The sequence below is a fragment of the Triticum urartu genome, chromosome 1A, assembly GCF_056163025.1.
Source record: "Triticum urartu cultivar PI428250 chromosome 1A, HENAU_Tu73, whole genome shotgun sequence".
NCBI lineage: Eukaryota > Viridiplantae > Streptophyta > Magnoliopsida > Poales > Poaceae > Triticum > Triticum urartu.
Genome location: NC_141873.1, coordinates 521521420 through 521539740, shown reverse-complemented (window position 1 = coordinate 521539740; position 18321 = coordinate 521521420). Strand labels below are relative to the sequence as shown.

Genomic DNA, 18321 nt, shown 5'->3' with positions numbered 1-18321 from the left:
TCCATGCTATAATTGTATTGATAGGAAACTCAGATACATGTGTGGATACATAGACAACACCATGTCCCTAGTAAGCCTCTAGTTGACTAGCTCGTTAATCAATAGATGGTTACGGTTTCCTGACCATGGACATTGGATGTCGTTGATAACGGGCCCCCACGGCCTGAATATGACTAGAAACCCATCCAAGGGCCAGGATTCAGGCCCGCAGGAGGCCCAGTAGGCCCACAGGCATAGCAGTGACAATTAGGCCCGTAAGCCTGCAATGGAGAGGAGCTCGAGAGGGGTGCAGCAGTGGGGCTTATAAACCACTGCGCACCCCTATCAACTAGCGAGGTGGGACTAAACTTTCAACGCAACAGCTGCACAAGGCCTTTGGTCTCGGTTGGTGGCACCAACCGGGACTAAAGGGGGGCATTGGTCACGGTTTGTGCCACAAACCGTGACCAATGCCCCCCTTTAGTCCCGGTTGGTGCCACCAACCGAGACCAAAGGCCGCCACTTCCTGCCCTTTGGGCTGCTGAAAAGAGGCCTTTGGTCTCGGTTGGTGGCACCAACCAGGACTAATGCCCACCTTTGGTCCCGGTTGCTGCCACGAACCGGGACTAAAGGCTCTGCTATATAAGCCCACACTTTGGAAATTTTTGCCAACTGCTCCATTCCCCATCACCGACGCCGCCAGGCTGCTCGTCCTCCTCGTTGCCGTCGCCGCGCCCTGCCCCATCGCCATCGCTGCGCCCTGCCCCGTTGCCGTCGCCGCGCCCTGTCGCTGTCGTCATCGTCGCGCCCTCCTGCCCGTCGCCGGCCGCCCTGCCCCGAGCTCGCTGCCGTCCGCCCTGCCCCGAGCCCCGCCTCCTCGTCCCCGTCGCCGTGTGCCGCCCCGAGCCTGCGGCCGTTCCTGTCGCTGTGTGCCACCCCGAGCCCGTCGTCCCCGTGACCGCGTGCCGCCCCGCGCACGCCGTCCCCATCGCCGGCATCCCCGAGCCCGCCGTCCTCCTTCCCGTCGCTGGCCTCCTCTCCCCGTCGCCGCCCGCCCCCAGTGAGCTCCCCCCTTTCCCATCCCCGTTGCCGACGACGCCACCCATTGCCGCCGCTGCTCTCTGTTCATATATGCAAAAGTTACATTTTTAGAAAATCATCTATATATGTTCAGAAAAGTTCTATATGAATTTGGTTATATATATGTTCAGAAAAGTTCTATATGTATGTGGCTATGTATGTGTATGTGGCTATGTGAATATGCAAAGAAGAGGAGATGAAGAAGATGATATATTTTCTTATTCGTGGGTGTGTCGAGAGGGTCATCGATAACTTTAGTGAATTTTAGGTTATTTTCATTTTAGGTCATTTTAGGTCGTGGGTGTGTCGAGAGGGCGGCCAAGGGGTCGAGGGTCGTCGAACATGAGAGGGGGGATGATAGATGATGATGAGGGGGGGGGAGGGGGGACGTCGGACATTCATGAGAGAGGCGGGGAAGAAGGGGAAGAAGAGGGAGAAGAAGAGGGGGTCGAGAGGGGGTCTAGGGTCGCCGAGGGGTCGAGGGTCGTCGAACATGAGAGGAAGAAGAGGATAAAAAAAGAAGAGGAATAAGAAAAAAAAGAGGAGAAGAAAGAATAGAGGAGAAGATCTCCTCTATTCTTTCTTCTCCTCTTTTTTTTCTTCTTCTTCCTCTTTTTTTTATCGGGAACGAGGGTCGTCGAGGGTCGCCGAGCGGTAGAGGAAGAAGAGGATAAAAAAGAAGAGGAAGAAAAAAAAGAGAGGGGTCGACGGTCGCCTAGGGGTCGAGGGTGAGAGGGGGTCTAGGGTCGCCGAGAGGGGAGAGGAAGACGGGGAGAAATAAATAAGAAGAAGAAAAAAGAAGAAAAAGAAGAGGAGAAGAAGAAAGGAATAGAGGAGAAGAAGAGAAAAATAGAATATATATTCTATTTTCTCTTTTCTCCTCTATTCCTTTCTTCTTCTCCTATTTTTTTTCTTCTTTTTTTTTCTTCGACACGTGGGGGGGGGGTCGAGAACGTCGGACATTCATGAGAGAGGCGAGGAAGAAGGGGAAGAAGAGGGAGAAGAAGAGGAGTGGAAGAAGAGGAAGTCTTCTCCTCTATTCTTTCTTCTCTTCTTTTTTCTTCTTCTTCCTAGTGTCAAAGTATTGAAGAAATCCATGGCTTCATCATTAGCCGGAAGTAACCAGGGCATGACGAAGTCCTCCAAAGTTATTTTGGAATGGTGCCCCGGATAGGATAATTTGCCTTTTTGTATGAATTTCAGCAAAGGCCTTCCAAATAACGATATTTGGAAGGTTCTTGCTAAACTTTGTACCAAAAAGCGAATTATCCTATCTAGGACTCCGTTCCAAAATAACTTTGGAGAGCTTCGTACCATCATGCACCTGTTACTTTCGCCTAATGATGAAGACATGGTTTTGTTCAATCCTTTTACACTAGGCAACCTCCCGACCCCTTGGCGATCCTCTCGAACATGAGAGGAAGAAGAGGATCGCCGAGGGGTCGAGGGTTCCAGGGTCGTCGAGGGTTCGAGGGGTTGAGGATCGCCGGGGGTCGAGAGAGGTTTCCTAGTGTCAAAGTATTGAAGAAATCCATGGCTTCATCATTAGCCGGAAGTAACCAGGGCATGATGGAGTCCTCCAAAGTTATTTTGGAATGGTGTCCCGGATAGGATAATTTGCCTTTTTGTATGAATTTCAGCAAAGGCCTTCCAAATAACGATATTTGGAAGGTTCTTGCTGAACTTTGTACCAAAAAGCGAATTATCCTATCTAGGACTCCATTCCAAAATAACTTTGGAGAGCTTCATACCATCATGCACCTGTTACATTCGCCTAATGATGAATACATGGTTTTGTTCAATCCTTTTACACTAGGCAACCTCCCGACCCCTCGGCGATCCTCTCGAACATGAGAAGAAGAAGAGGATAAAAAAAGAAGAGGAAGAAGAAAAAAAAGAGGAGAAGAAATAATAGAGGAGTTCTTCTCCTCTATTCTTTCTTCTCTTCTTTTTTTCTTCTTCTTCCTCTTTTTTTATCGGGAACGAGGGTCATCGAGGGACATAGATGTAGTGTCGTCGTTGTCGATATACCCCCTCCCGATAGCTTCAACACGTGGTGGGGGGGTCGATATTACCCCCTCCTTGAAGCGTTCTCGAGGCCACCCCAAACCCTTGAAGCGTTGTCGAGGCCACCCCAAACCCTAGAGAAGCAGCGTCGAGGCCACCCGAAACCCTAGAGAAGCAGCGTCGAGGCCACCCGAAACCCTAGAGAAGCAGCGTCGAGGCCACTAATTAATATATATGATTCCTTACTATGATTAGGTAGCTAGTTCTACGTTTGCCACTAATATATCCATCTGTCATGTTTGAATAATAATTTCCATGTTGTAAATATTTGTAGAAACTATGGACACCGCCCGAGACGAAGCAAAAGAAGCGTTGTTGAGGGACATAATCGCAGAAGGAAGTGATGCCGTCTCGTTCTTTCTCAATGACACCGATGGTCTGGAAGGAGAGCATGAAGAAGCTGGCTACGGTGACCTAATGCCGGTGCAAGAAGAAGAACATGAGGACGGCTCCGGTGACCCAATGCCGGTGCAAGAAGGAGACCGTGATGATGGCTCCGATGACCGAACCGAGTCTGGCTAGGTATATATATATATTAGTTAAGCCTGTGCTGACTAGCTAATTGATGCATTCATTGTTTTGGTATGTACACATATTAATTAAGTCTTTGTTCTTTTTTCTAGCCCTCCAGATCGAGCACAACTTCGGTAAAGAGACGAGGCCCGAAGAAAAAGTTGAGCTCGGATGAAAGGTTTGAGATCATAGCAATCGCGCCCGACGGCCAACCGATTGAACCCATCCGAACAAAGAACGCATTTGTTGCTCAGTGCGGGGTTCTGGTTAGGGACAAGATCCCGATTAGCATCCAGCAATGGTTTAAGCCGGCTACAGAAGACCCTGAGGTGTCTTATGTCAATGATATGCAGAAAAATGATCTTTGTACTGAGCTGAAGTCAAATTTCACCCTACCGCCAGAGGATAATCCAGAGAAGCCAGTTAAATAGAAATTAATCAAGTCTTTTGCTCTTAAGAGGATGGCAGAACTATTCAGGAGGTGGAAGAAAGAGCTGAATAAGTTTGTCGAAAATAATGAGACACCAGAATTCAAGGGCAGATATGAGAAGATCAGAGATCACTGACCCGCATTTGTGGCCCACAAGACATCGGAAAAGAGTAAGAAGATGTCAGCGACAAACAAGCAAAATGCTGCGAAGAAGAAGCATCACCATCGCACGGGGTCAGGTGGCTACCTCGTAGCCCGGCCTAAGTGGGCCAAGACTGAGAATGATTTGGTTGATAAAGGGATCGAACCAGAGACAATTAACTGGCCAGACCGTTGCCGGATTTGGTTCTTCGGGGCTGGCGGAACCTTGGACCCTGTAACAGGGAAGTGAATTTGGACGAACGATCAAATGGACATACCAGTCAGGAAGCTTAAGTAGTATATCGAAGCAGCGCAGCAAGGGACGTTCTTTCGAGACAGAGAGAACGACGAGCGCACAATGGCCCTCGGGAATCCTGAGCACCCAGGACGGACACGAGGCACGCCAGGTTCCATTCCGTGGAAGGTTGGGTTTTCGGACGCAGGCGGTTACAAATCCCATGAGAGGAGGAAAAAAGTGCAGCAGGCGCTGCAAGCAAGGGGACAAGCGATAGAGGAACGAGAAGAAAATCGCAGCAAACGTACTACCGAAGCTTCCCCCGAAGCTTCCCCGCCATCTCAGCGGAGAAGCAGCATGGCTTCCACCGAGCTGCTTCAGCCGGAGCATGCCTTGATGGCTCCTGCCAGCTATCCCATGGATGCTATCATGGAGTCTCAAAATTTCCACCTTATGATGCAATGGATGAATTTGAAGGTCAAGGCGGCTGTTGGCTCTGTTTATCCTACTGAACCTGGCGCAACTTTTCACTGCCGGCCGATTCCAGAAGGATATGCTAGGGTGATGGTGGATGAAATAACGGAGGGATTTGAGGACCTCCAGCTTGACCACCCTATCGGTGAAGGGGAGACTAGGCTGGGGTCTGCTCTGAAGACTCCATGCCTATGGCGGAAGGAGCTCATCAACCTTCCGAACTGGACGCCTCCGCCTCCTCCTCCTCCAGCAAGTCAGGGCACTCCGCCTCCTCCACCGCCTCCTCCTCCGGCGAGTCAGGGCACTTTGCCTCCTCCACCGCCTCCTCCTCCGGCGAGTGATAATCAGGGCACTCGACCGGCTCCTTCTCCAGCGCGTGGCGGCACTCCGCCTCCTTCTCCGCCTGCACCGACGCGCCCGAGCAGCCAGCCTCCTCCTTCTCCGCCTCGTCAGCAAGGGCGGAAGAGACCTGTTGCCGCTCCGGCTGCTCCGGCGCGTCGTAGTCCTTCTCCTCCGCCTCGTAAGCAAGTAAAGAAGACAACCGCTCCGTCTGCTCGGCAGGCGTCTAACAGTACAACCAGAGGCGGGAGGACATACAGATTCGGTCCTTCTCTGAAGACTCCAGAGAAGTTACCATACGAGAGGACCCCGGAGGAGAACGCCGAGATCGCGCGAACCGAAGTGGATGACTGGTTTCAAGGGTTGAAAGAAAAGAGACATCCACCTCCGGAGGAGAAGGTAGATCTGGTGAAACCGAAGCGCACTCTGGCTGCCCTGACAAAACCACCCAAGTCTCCGCCGAAAGGAAACTATGAGCGCGTTATTGGAAAGGAATTTGCCGAAGCGGAGCGGTCGGGAAGTACTGTCAGTGATCAAAGGCTGAAAGAACGACGAGCTGGGAAACAAATTGCCCAGCTTAGCGAACAAGCGAAGCAATCGTGCCCCCCGCTCAAGGTGCCTAGCGACAACGTCGCTAATGATTACCCCTTGTAATCCTTGTACATGATTTCCTTTGCTTTGAATAAAGTTAAATGCTGTGGGGGTATCCCCTACAGTTCCCACTCAAAAAAACGTCGCTAATGATCCGAGGATGGTGCCCGGTTATAGCAATCTTGGCGATTACCTGCCCAACGATGTACATTATGAACCCATGGAGGTGCAGATGCGAAGATACTAGTACGGGAAGCCTCTCGTCAAAGATGAAAGATCTCTATCAACGATGATGCGAAGATTGCATGATTGGTACTTGAAAATCTGCAGAGACTCTGGGGGGAGGAGTACTTTGTATGTGAAAGTTAAAAAGGAGCATGACCTCATTGGAATTGAACTGTTGCCTATTCCATTTGAGGAGTTCTTTAAGTTTTTCGATCAATTGGCCCTCGATAAAACAACGGTCGCCTGCTACTGTCTGTAAGTAGTACTACTTCTATCATTAAGTCTCTCTATATAGCTCAGCTCTTTCATTGCATGTATTTATAATCATCCTCACTATATTATGCAGATTGAAGATCGCCGAATTGAAGAAAAGAAAAGTCGGTGATATTGGGTTCATTAACACATATCTCATAGATGCAACTCAGGTTAAATTTCATGCCACAGCTACCGAGGCCAACTTGCTACGATCGTTGGTATTAAATGAAAACAAAGATATAATACTCTTTCCTTACAACTTCAAGTGAGTGTTACTGTCTTGTGCGTATTCGGTTTCCCTTATATATTAGTCAAGGTTATAGTAATGTAATTGATGAGTTATGCATGCGTGTGCAGTTTCCACTATATTCTCCTAGAGATTAAGCTTGAGCAGGGACTAGTAACCGTCTTAGACTCAAGACGAAAAGATCCCCAGGACTATGCAGACATGACTCAAATACTCGAGAAGTAAGTTAAATCGATCATTATCCACCATATCAGCAACTTTGTTCATTTCCTGATATATCAAGTAATTGTTTTCTTTGTCCGACAGGGTTTGGAGAAAATTCACCAGAAAAGCTCCGGGACTGCCGAAGGAGCTGCAATTTAGACACCCGAAATTAAGTACTATAGTAGCATGTTCCGCCCATCTACTAGTGATTCAAGCGCTAGTTTCATCAATACCATTTGGCATTCTTGCTTATCAGTTTGATTGACCTCTATTTCTTGTAAAGTGGTTGTGGTAGGAACAAGGGAATGATTTCTGTGGATACTACGTTTGCGAGTCCATCCGCCACACGACCTATGAGCGGGGCTACACTGACGAACAATATGAAGTACGTAAATAACAACATTCACAATTTTATTTTATTACCATCATTTGTGTTGAGTTTCATTCATTCATATATATATATATATGTATTGACCCCCTTCTTTAAATTAGATGTTTCGGAAGCGGGATGAACTCCTAGCACCAGCTCGCATGCGAGCAATTCAAGAGGAATTGGCGGCATTCTTTCTTGACCACGTGATCGCTGAAGATGGAGAATACTATGTGGACCCTGAGTCTGTATGATTATATTTGTAGGAGATAATTATTATATATTTGTAGCTGGTAGTGTCGGATAGATTTACGAGAACTTGTTGTTCGACCAATCTGTCGGAGAAGGAGAGGTGGTCGATATCACTTCTCTCTGTATGCATATATGTTCATGACGATCTTCTGTTTCCTTCGTTTGCTTACTAGCTAGCTAGCGTGTCTAGTCCTCTCTATACGTATGTATAGTACGTAGCGTCGACCAAGAACGGACATAAGAGAGGACACTTCTCTCTATTAATTATAGCTAGCTAACACAATATATGAAACACCTAAATTAACCCCCCAAAACCCCCAAACCCCCCCTTAAAAAAAACTAAAACCCCAGCCACAGAAATGCTGACGCGTGGATGCCTATTGGTCCCGGTTGGTGCCACCAACCGGGACCAAAGGGTCTCCTGCCTGGGCTCCGCGCACTGCCCATGTGGAGGCCCATCTGTCCCGGTTCTGGATTGAACCGGGACTAAAGGGACATGGCATTAGTACCGACCCTTTAGTCCCGGTTCCAGAACCGGGACAAAAGGCCCTTATGAACCGGGACAACAGGCCCTTTTTCTACCAGTGTATGTGATGTGATATGGCCAAAAGAATGTGATGAATGATATGTGATGTATGAGATTGATCATGTTCTTGTAATAGGAATCACGACTTGCATGTCGATGAGTATGACAACCGGCAGGAGCCATAGGAGTTGTCTTAATTTATTGTATGACCTGCGTGTCAATGAACAACACCATGTAATTACTTTACTTTAGTGCTAAACCATTAGCCATAGTAGTAGAAGTAATAGTTGGCGAGACAACTTCATGGAGACACGATGATGGAGATCATGATGATGGAGATCATGGTGTCATGCCGGTGACGATGATGATCATGGAGTCCCGAAGATGGAGATCAAAAGGAGCAAAATAATTTTGGCCATATCATGTCACTTTTTGATTTCATGTGATGTTTATCATGTTTTTGCATCTTATTTGCTTAGAACGACGGTAGTAAATAAGATGATCCCTCATTAAAATTTCAAGAAAGTGTTCCCCCTAACTATGCACCATTGCGAAAGTTCGTCGTTTCGAAGCACCACGTGATGATCGGGTGTGATAGATTCTAACGTTCACATACAACGGGTGTAAGACAGATTTACACATGCGAAACACTTAGGTTGACTTGATGAGCCTAGCATGTACAGACATGGCCTCGGAACACGGAGGACCGAAAGGTAGAACATGAGTCGTATAGAAGATGCGATCAACATGAGATGTTCACCGATGATGACTAGTCCATCTCACGTGATGATCGGACACGGCCTAGTTGATTCGGATCATGTATCACTTAGATGACTAGAGGGATGTCTATAGTGGGAGTTCATGAAATAATCAGATGAACTCAATTATCATGAACATAGTCAAAAGGACTTTGCAAATTATGTCATAGCTTACGCTTTAGTTCTACTCTTTTAGATGCGTTCCTAGAGAAAATTTAGTTGAAAGTTAATAGTAGCAATTATGCGGACTGGGTCCGTATACTGAGGATTGTCCTCATTGCTGCGCAGAAGGATTATGTCCTTAATGCACCACTCAGTGAGCTGAACCTCGAACGTCAGTTGTAGATGTTGCGAACATCTGACATACACGTTTTGATGACTACATGATAGTTCAGTGCGTAATGCTAAATGGTTTAGAATTGAGGCACCAAAGACGTTTTTTGAAACATCACAGAACATATGAGATGTTCCAAGGACTGAAATTAGGATTTCAGGCTAGTGCCCACGTCAAGAGGTATGAGACCTTTGACAAGTTTCTTAAGCCTGCAAACTAAGGAGAAAATCTCAATCGTTGAGCATGTGCTCAAATTGTATGAGTACAACAATCGCTTGAATCGAGTGGGAGTTGATCTTCCAGATGAGATAGTGATGGTTCTCCAAAGTCACTGCCACCAAGCTACTAGAGCTTCGTGATGAACTATAACATATCAGGGATAGATATGATCCTTGAGATATTCGCGACACCGCGAAAGTAGAAATCAAAAGGGAGCATCAATTGTTGATGGTTAGTAAAATCACTAGTTTCAAGAAAGGCAAGGGCAAGAAAGGGATACTTCATGGAACGACAAATCAGTTGCTGTTCTAGTGAAGAAACCCAAAGTTGAACCCAAGCCCGAGACTAAGTGCTTCTGTAATAAGGGGAACGGTCACTGAAGCAGAACCACCCTAGATACTTGGTAGATGAGAAGGCTGGCAAGGTTGACAGAAGTATGTTTTGGACATACATTATATTAAATGTGTACGTTACTAGTACTCCTAGTAGCAGCAGGGTATCAGATATCGGTTCGGTTGCTAAGTGTTTGTAACTCGAAATAAAAAGGCTACAAAATAAACGGAGACTAGCCAAAGGTGAGACGACGATAGGTGTTGGAAGAGTTTCCAAGGTTGATGTGATCAAACATCGCACGCTCCGTCTACCATCGGGATTGGTGTTAAACCTAAATAATTGTTATTTGGTGTTTGCGTTGAGCATGGACATGATTAGATTATGTTCATCGCAACACGGTTATTCATTTAAGTAGAATAATGGTTACTCTATTTATTTGAATAATACCTTCAATGGTCTTGCACCTAAAATGAATGGTTTACTGAATCCCGATCGTAGTGATACACATGTTCATGCCAAAAGATATTAGATAGTAATGATATTACCACATACTTGTGGGACTGCAATTTGAGTCATATTGGTATAAAACGCATGAAAAAGCTCCATGTTGATGGACCTTTGGACTCAGTTGATTTTGAATCACTTGAGACATGCAAATCATACCACATGGGCAAGATGACTGAAAGGCCTCGTTTTTCAGTAAGATGGAACAAGAAAGCAACTTGTTGGAAGTAATACATCTTGATGTGTGCAGTCCAATGAGTGCTGAGGCATGTAGTGGATATCGTTGTGTTCTTACTTCACAGATGATTTGAGTAGATGCTGAGTATATTTACTTGATGAATCACGAGTCTGAATTATTGAAAGGTTCAAGTAATTTCAGGGTGAAGTTGAAAGATCGTCGTGACAAGAGGATAAAATATATATGATATGATCGTAGAGATGAATATTTGAATTACGAGTTTGGCACAGAATTAAGACATTGTGGAAATGGTTTCACAACTAATACTGCCTGGAAACCATAGTGTGATGGTGTGTCCAAACATCATAACTGCACCCTATTGGATATGATGCATACCATGATGTCTCTTATCGAATTACCACGATAGTTTATGGGTTAGGCATTATAGACAACCACATTCACTTTAAATAGGGCACCACGTAATTCCGATGAGATGACATCGTATGAACTATGGTTTAGAGAAACCTAAGCTGTCATTTCTTAAAAGTTTGGGGCTGCGACGCTTATGTGAAAAAGTTTCAGGTTGATAAGCTCGAACCCAAAGCGGATAAATGCATCTTCATAGGACACCCAAAACAGTTGGGTATACCTCCTGTCTCAGATCCTAAAGCAATAGGGATTGTTTCTAGAATCGGGTCCTTTCGCGAAGAAAAGTTTCTCTCGAAAAAATTGAGTGGGAGGAAGATAGAACTTCATAAGGTTGTTGAATGTTTACTTCAACCAGAGAGTAGCGCATCACAGGAAAAACGTTTCTGTGGCACCTGCCTCAGTTGAAGAGAAAGCTAATGATGATGATCATGGAGCTTCAGATCAAGTTACTCTCGAACCTCATAGGTTGACAAGGGTGTGTACAACTTCTAAGTGGTAACCCTGTCTTAAAAGGTCACGTTGTTGGACAACGATGAACCTATGAGCTATGGAGAAGCGATGGTGGGCCCGGATTCCGAAAATTGGCTCGAGGCCATAAAATCCAAGAGAGGATCCATGTATGAAAACAAAGTGTAGACTTTGGAAGAACTGCTTGATGGTCATAAGGCTGTTAGGTACATATGGATTTTAAAAGAAAGACGGACAATGGTGGTAAGTATCACCATTAAGAAAGCTCGACTTGTCGTTAAGATGTTTTCCGACAAGTTCAAGGAGTTGACTACGATGAGACTTTCTCACTCGTAGCGATGCTAAGAGTCTGTTGGAATTATGTTAGCAGTTACTGCATCGTTTATGAAATCTTGCAGATACGATGTCAAAATATTGTTTCCTTGACGATTTTCTTGAGGAAAGGTTGTATGTGATACAACCAGAAGGTTTTGTCAGTCCTGAAAAATGCTAACAAGTATGCAAAGCTCCAGCAATCCTTCTAAGGACTTGAGTAAGCATCTCGGAGTTGGAATGTACGCTTTGATGAGATGATCAAAGCTTTTGGGTTTATACAAAGTTTATGAGAAACTTGTATTTCCAAAGAAGTGAGTGGGAGCACTATAGAATTTTTGATGAGTATATGTTGTTGACATATTGTTGATCAGAAATGATGTAGAATTTCTGGAAAGCATATAGGGTTATTTGAAAAGTGTTTTTCAATGGAAAACCTGGATTAAGCTACTTGAACATTGAGCATCAAGATCTATAAGGATAGATCAAAACGCTTAATGGTACTTTCAAATGAGCACATACCTTAACATGATCTTGAAGGTGTTCAAGATGGATCAGCCAAAGAAGGAGTTCTTGCCTGAGTTGTAAGGTATGAAGTTAAGACTTAAAGCTCGACCACGGCAGGAGAAAGAGGAAGGATGAAGGTCGTCCCCTATGCTTTTGTCACAGGCTCTATACGGTATGCCATGCTGAGTACCGCACCTGATGTGTGCCTTGCCACATGTCTGGCAAGAGGGTACAAAGGTGATCTAGGAGTAGATCACCAGATAGCGGTCAAAATTATCCTTAGAGGAATAAGGATATGTTTCTCGGTTATGGAGGTGATAAAGAGTTTGACGTAAAGAGTTACGTCGATGCAAGCTTAACACCTATCCGGATAGCTCTGAGTAGAGATACCGGATATGTATAATGGAGCAACAATTTAGAATAGCTCCAAGTAGAATAGTTATTTAAAATGGCTCCAAATATAGCGTAGAGATTTGCGAAGTACATACGGATCTGAATGTTGCAGACCTGTTGACTAAAACCTCTCTCACAAGCAACATGATCAAACCCAGAACTCATTGAGTGTTAATCACATAGTGATGTGAACTAGATTATTGACTCTAGTAAACTCTTTGGATGTTGGTCACATGGCGATGTGACCTGTGAGTGTTAATCACATGGCAATGTGAACTAGATTATTGACTCTAGTGCAAGTGGGAGACTGTTGGAAATATGCTCTAGAGACAATAAAAAATTAGTTATTATTATATTTCCTTGTTCATGATAATCGTTTATTATCCATGCTATAATTATATTGATAGGAAACTCAGATACATGTGTGGACACATAGAAACACCATGTACCTAGTAAGCCTCTAGTTGACTAGCTCGTTAATCAATAGATGGTTATGGTTTCCTGACCATGGACATTGGATGTCGTTGATAACGGGATCACATCATTAGGAGAATGATGTGATGGACAAGACCCAATCGTAAGCCTAGCACAAAGATCGTGTAGTTCGTATGCTAAAGCTTTTCTAATGTCAAGTATCATTTCCTTAGACCATGAGATTGTGCAACTCCCGGATACTGTAGGAATGCTTTGGGAGTACCAAACGTCACAACGTAACTAGGTGGCTATAAAGGTGCACTACGGATATCTCCGAAGGTGTTTGTTGGGGTGGCACGAATCGAGACTGGGATTTGTCACTCCGTGTGACGGAGAGGTATCTCTGGGCCCACTCGGCAGGACATCATCATAATGTGCACAATGTGACCAAGGGGTTGATCATGGGATGATGTGTTACGAAACGAGTAAAGAGACTTGCCGGTAACGAGATTGAACAAGGTATCGGGATACCGACGATCGAATCTCGGGCAAGTACAATACCGCTAGACAAAGGGAATTGCATACGGGATTGATCGAATCCTCGACATCGTGGTTCATCCGATGAGATCATCGTGGAACATGTGGGAACCGACATGGGTATCCAGATCCCGCTGTTGGTTATTGACCGGAGAACGTCTCAGTCATGTGTGCATGGTTCCCGAACCCGTAGGGTCTACACACTTAAGGTTCGATGACGCTAGGGTTATAAAGGAAGTTTGTATGTGGTTACCGAGTGTTGTTCGGAGTCCCGGATGAGATCCCGGATGTCACGAGGAGTTCCGGAATGGTGTGAAGGTAAAGAATTATATATGGGAAGTCCTGTTTTGGTCGCCGGAAAAGTTTCGGGTTTTATCGCTAATGTACCGGGACCACCGGGAGGGTCTCGGTGGTCCACCAAGTGGGGCCACCAGCCCCGGAGGGCTGCATGGGCCAAGTGTGGGAGGGGACCAGCCCCAGGTGGGCTGGTGCGCCCCCCCCCACAAGGGCCCAAGGCGCCTAGGGTTTGGGGAGGGGGCGCCTCCACCTAGCTTGGGGGGCAAGTTTCCCCTCTCCCCCCTTGGCCGCCACCCTAGATGGGTTTGGGGCTGCCGCACCCCTTGGGGTGGAAACCCTAAAGGGGGCGCACCCCCTCCCTCTCCCCTATATATACTTGAGGACTTTGGGGCTTCCAACACATGAGTTTTGACCTCTCCATGGCGCAGCCCTGCCTCTCTCCCTCCTCTCCCGCGGTGCTTGGCGAAGCCCTGCAGGATTGCCACGCTCCTCCACCACCACCACGCCATCGTGTTGCTACTGGACGGAGTCTTCCCCAACCTCTCCCTCTCCCCTTGCTGGATCAAGGCATGGGAGACGTCACCGGGCTGCACGTGTGTTGAACGCGGAGGTGCCATCCATTCGGCACTAGGATCTCCGGTGATTTGAATCACGACGAGTACGACTCCATCAACCCCGTTCACTTGAACGCTTCCGCTTAGCGATCTACAAGGGTATGTAGATGCACTCCCCTTTCCTCGTTGCTAGATTACTCCATAGATTGATCTTGGTGTTGCGTAGAAAATTTTGAATTTCTGCTACGTTCCCCAACAGTGCCATGTATCTGGCAAGGACGATCGAGTATGCGGTCCAAGATGGATGGTCCTCCGTCGCTCCTTTTATAGGGCATCTTTCGCTGGCTGGACTTGGAGCCACTGAATCCGACGTGAACTATAGTGTCATCGGTGTTATCGCCATTGCTTCGGCGTTTGTGTCTGTTGCGCCGGAGCTTGCCGGTGCTGTTCTTGGCCTCGGAGGGGCCTGCTTCGATGGTTGTGTTCTTGCTGTGAGCCAGCCAGCTGTCCTCACCCGCGCAAAAGTGGGTCATGAGTGCCGTAAGGGCTGCCATAGACTTCGGCTTTTCTTGGCCGAGGTGGCATGCTAGCCATTCGTCATGGATGCTGTGTTTGAAGGCTGCTAGGGCCTCGGCATCCGGAAAGTCAACGATCTGGTTCTTTTTGGTTAGGAACCTAGTCCAGAATTTTTTGGCTGATTCTCCAGGTTGTTGAACTATGTGGCTTAAGTCATCGGTGTCTGGTAGCCGGACATAAGTTCCTTGGAAGTTGTCCAAGAAGGCTTCTTCCAAGTCCTCCCAGCTGCCGATAGAATTTTCAGGCAGGCTGTTAAGCCAGTGCCGAGCTGGCCCTTTGAGTTTTAGTGGGAGGTATTTAATGGCGTGGAGGTCATCTCCTCGAGCCATATGGATATGGAGAATAAAATCCTCGATCCATACTGCAGGATCGGTTGTGCCGTCATATGATTCAATATTGATGGGCTTGAACCCCTCGGGGAATTCGTGATCCAGTACTTCATCTGTGAAGCAGAGAGGGTGTGCGGCACCTCTGTATCGGGCCACATCGAGGCGTAGCTCTGATGGAGTCCGTTTGCGGCATTCGCCCCGGGCGTGGTTAGGTTTGTCACACCCGAATAGGTAGCCGTCGTCGTGCCTTGAGGTACGTTGATGCGATCCGTAGATCGATCTTGTATGTCCTGCTCTAGTGTCTAGGATCTGCCGGAGGTCGTACGTGTGACCCCGAACTCTCCCGTCTCTATTTTTACGGAGCGGTGGGGCAGGCTGATGTTCGGCCTGAGTTGCCGCTTTATCCCGACCGTGGGTTGGCCAGTCGGCCGCCCTGTCTCGACCACGTGGTGGTCGTTCCGCATTACGTGAGGGAGATATGTGCTCTGGTGCCTCCTCATCTAATTGAGGTAGCAGTCTGCGTTTTGGGTAGCTCTTGGCTGGGCACTTGAGGTCGTATTCTTCGGCTGTCAGGACATCAGTCCATCTGTCGACGAGCAGATCTTGTTCAGCTTGAAGCTGTTGCTGTTTCTTTTTCAGGCTCCTTGCAGTGGCTATGAGCTGAAGCTTAAAATGCTCCTGTTCCAGAGGATCCCCAGGCACGATGAAGTCTTCGTTGCCGAGGCTTGTCTCCTCCTCGGAGGGTGGATGGTAACTATCGTCCTCCGAGTCATCTTCTATGGCATGTTCATCAGGGTTGTCTTGCCTGTTGTCATGTTCCTCCTGTTCGGATGCAGCTCCGACAGGGTCTTCATTGTTTTCGGCGTCGCTCGGAGTACTATTTTCTCCGGTGCCAGTGTTGCCGTCTTTTGAGTGATGAGGCTTTGAACGGCGTTTGGGGCGCCGGCGCTTGGACTGCGTCTCAGAGGGTTTATTCGCGTCTGGCTCTTCTTTGTCGTCACCAGATCCTTTAGGTGTATCAACCATGTACACGTCGTACGAAGAGGTAGCCGTCCAACGTCTAGTGAATGGCGGGTCTTGGCCTTGCTCCTTGTCGGCATCGTCATCCATACCGTTGATGTCTTCGGAGCCATAGTCAAGCACATCGGTTAAGTCATCGACAGTGACTATGAAGTGGGTGGCGGGTGGGAAGCAAAATTCCTCGTCATCCGCCTCCAGCTCGAACCGAACATAGTTCGGCCATGAGTCCTTCTCCAAGGACAAATTCTTTAAAGAGTTTAGCACGTCACCCAGGGGTGAATGCTGGAAGACGTCTGCGGCGCTAAATTTGGAAATTGATAACCGATCCAGCTCGGTGTCCGCAGGCGTACGTGGTCCGGAACTTACAGCGGGAGACGATTCAGGAGTTCTATTGACGCAAATATTGTGAGATGTAGAGTCCGTGTGTGGCTCCAATGCCGCGGACTTTGTGGCCTCGGATGGCACGATCTGCTTCGGTTCTGAGGCCGTTGCAGCAACAGGAATCATCTCCTGGGTGTAATCCGATGACAGATTTAAATCATGTTCATCGGGGTGAGGGGGAGCTATCGCTGCGGTCTCAAACTCATTGAAGGTCAAGTCTCCACGGGTATCCGTGACGTAGTTCAAGCTTCCAAATTTGACCTGATGGCCAGGGGCGTAGCTATCGACCTGCTCCAGATGGCCAAGCAAGTTGGCCCGCAGTACGAAGCCGCCTGACATGAAGATTTGCCCGGGGAGGAAGGTTTCTCCTCGGACGGTGTCACTATCGACGATTGAAGGGGCCATCAAACCTCTTGTCGATGTCACAGTGGAACTCTCAATGAAAGCACCAATGTCGGTGTCAAAACCGGTGGATCTCGGGTAGGGGGTCCCTAACTATGCGTCTAGGATCGATGGTAACAGGAGATGGGGGACACGATGTTTACCCAGGTTCGGGCCCTCTCTATGGAGGTAATACCCTACTTCCTGCTTGATTGATCTTGATGAATATGAGTGTTACAAGAGTTGATCTACCACGAGATCATAATGGCTAAAACCCTAGAGGCCTAGCCTATATGACTATGGTCATGAGTATCCGCCTATCCGGACTACGCCCTCCGGTTTATATAGACACCGGGGGGATCTAGGGTTTACATAGAGTTGGTTACATAAGAAGGAATCTTCATAATTGGTCACCAAGCTTGCCTTCCACGCCAAGTAGAATCCAATCCAGACATAGGTACAGTCTTCGGCATTCATTTCTTCACAGCCCATCAGTCCGGCCCAATGGATAATAGGTCGGACGCCCGAGGACCCCTTAGTCCAGGACTCCCTCAACCGAAGAGGCATACCTTCCTGCCATTTCGTGAAACACCTCGCTAGCGGTGGAAGCAGTGCCGTTGAGCGGCATCGCCGGGGACCCTCTTGCCGGGTCGGAGGGAGTGGATGAAGGAGCCGGCCTCTTTGTAGCCGGAATCCTCTTCGGCTTTACGCCCGAGACCTTGCCGACCTTCTCCGCCGCCGGCCGGGATCGCGCAGCGGCGTTGGCGCCCGGAGCATGGGCCTTCTCGGCGGGGCTAGCCGGATTCCCACCCTGCACGACCACGTTGCCTTGCTGATACGTCTCCAATGTATCTATAATTTTTTTATTGTTCCATGCTATTATATTATCTGTTTTGGATGTTTAATGGGCTTTAATATACTCTTTTATATTATTTTGGGGACTAACCTATTAACCGAAGGCCTAGTGCAAATTGATGTTTTTTGCCTATTTCAGTGTTTCGCAGAAAAGGAATATCAAACGGAACCCAAATGGAATGAAACCTTCACGAGGATCTTTCTTGGAACAAATGCACTACAGGAGACTTGGAGTGGAAGTCAGAGATGCAACGAGGTGACCACGAGGCAGGAGGGTGCGCCCAGGGGGGTAGGCGCGCCCCCAACCTCGTGGGCCCCTCGTAGCTCCACCGACCTACTTCTTTCACCTATATATACTCTTATAGCCTAAAAACATCCAGGAGAGCCACGAAACCACTTTTCCACCGCCGCAACCTTCAGTACCCATGAGATCCCATCTTGCGGCCTTTTCCGGCAATCTGCCGGAGGGGGATTCGATCACGGAGGGCTTCTACATCAACACCGTAGCCTCTCCGATGATGTGTGAGTAGTTTACCATAGACCTTCGGGTCCATAGTTATTAGCTACATGGCTTCTTCTCTCTCTTTGATTCTCAATACAAAGTTCTCCTCGAT

General features: G+C 47.5%; 1 protein-coding gene across 1 annotated transcript; it reads right to left on the bottom strand.

Annotated features, from left to right (window-relative positions):
• Positions 1–8870: 8870 nt before the first annotated feature.
• Positions 8871–16876, bottom strand: LOC147992164 (uncharacterized). Its single transcript, XM_087538950.1, has 2 exons — positions 14446–16876; positions 8871–8890 (listed from the first exon to the last, which is right to left on the bottom strand). Exons 1-2 carry the CDS (start codon positions 16874–16876, stop codon positions 8871–8873), a joined length of 2451 nt encoding a protein of 816 aa, XP_087395076.1.
• Positions 16877–18321: the final 1445 nt, after the last annotated feature.

What these genes read in the sequence shown, in the direction of transcription:
- LOC147992164 (XM_087538950.1), bottom strand. Translation starts at nt 16,876, where the DNA reads ATGGCCCCTTCAATCGTCGATAGTGACACCGTCCGAGGAGAAACCTTC. An exon ending in CTTGGACCGCATACTCGATC is followed by an intron (nt 8,891 to 14,445) that starts GTCCTTGCCAGA and finishes AATTTTCTCTAG; the next exon opens with GAACGCATCTAAAAGAGTAG.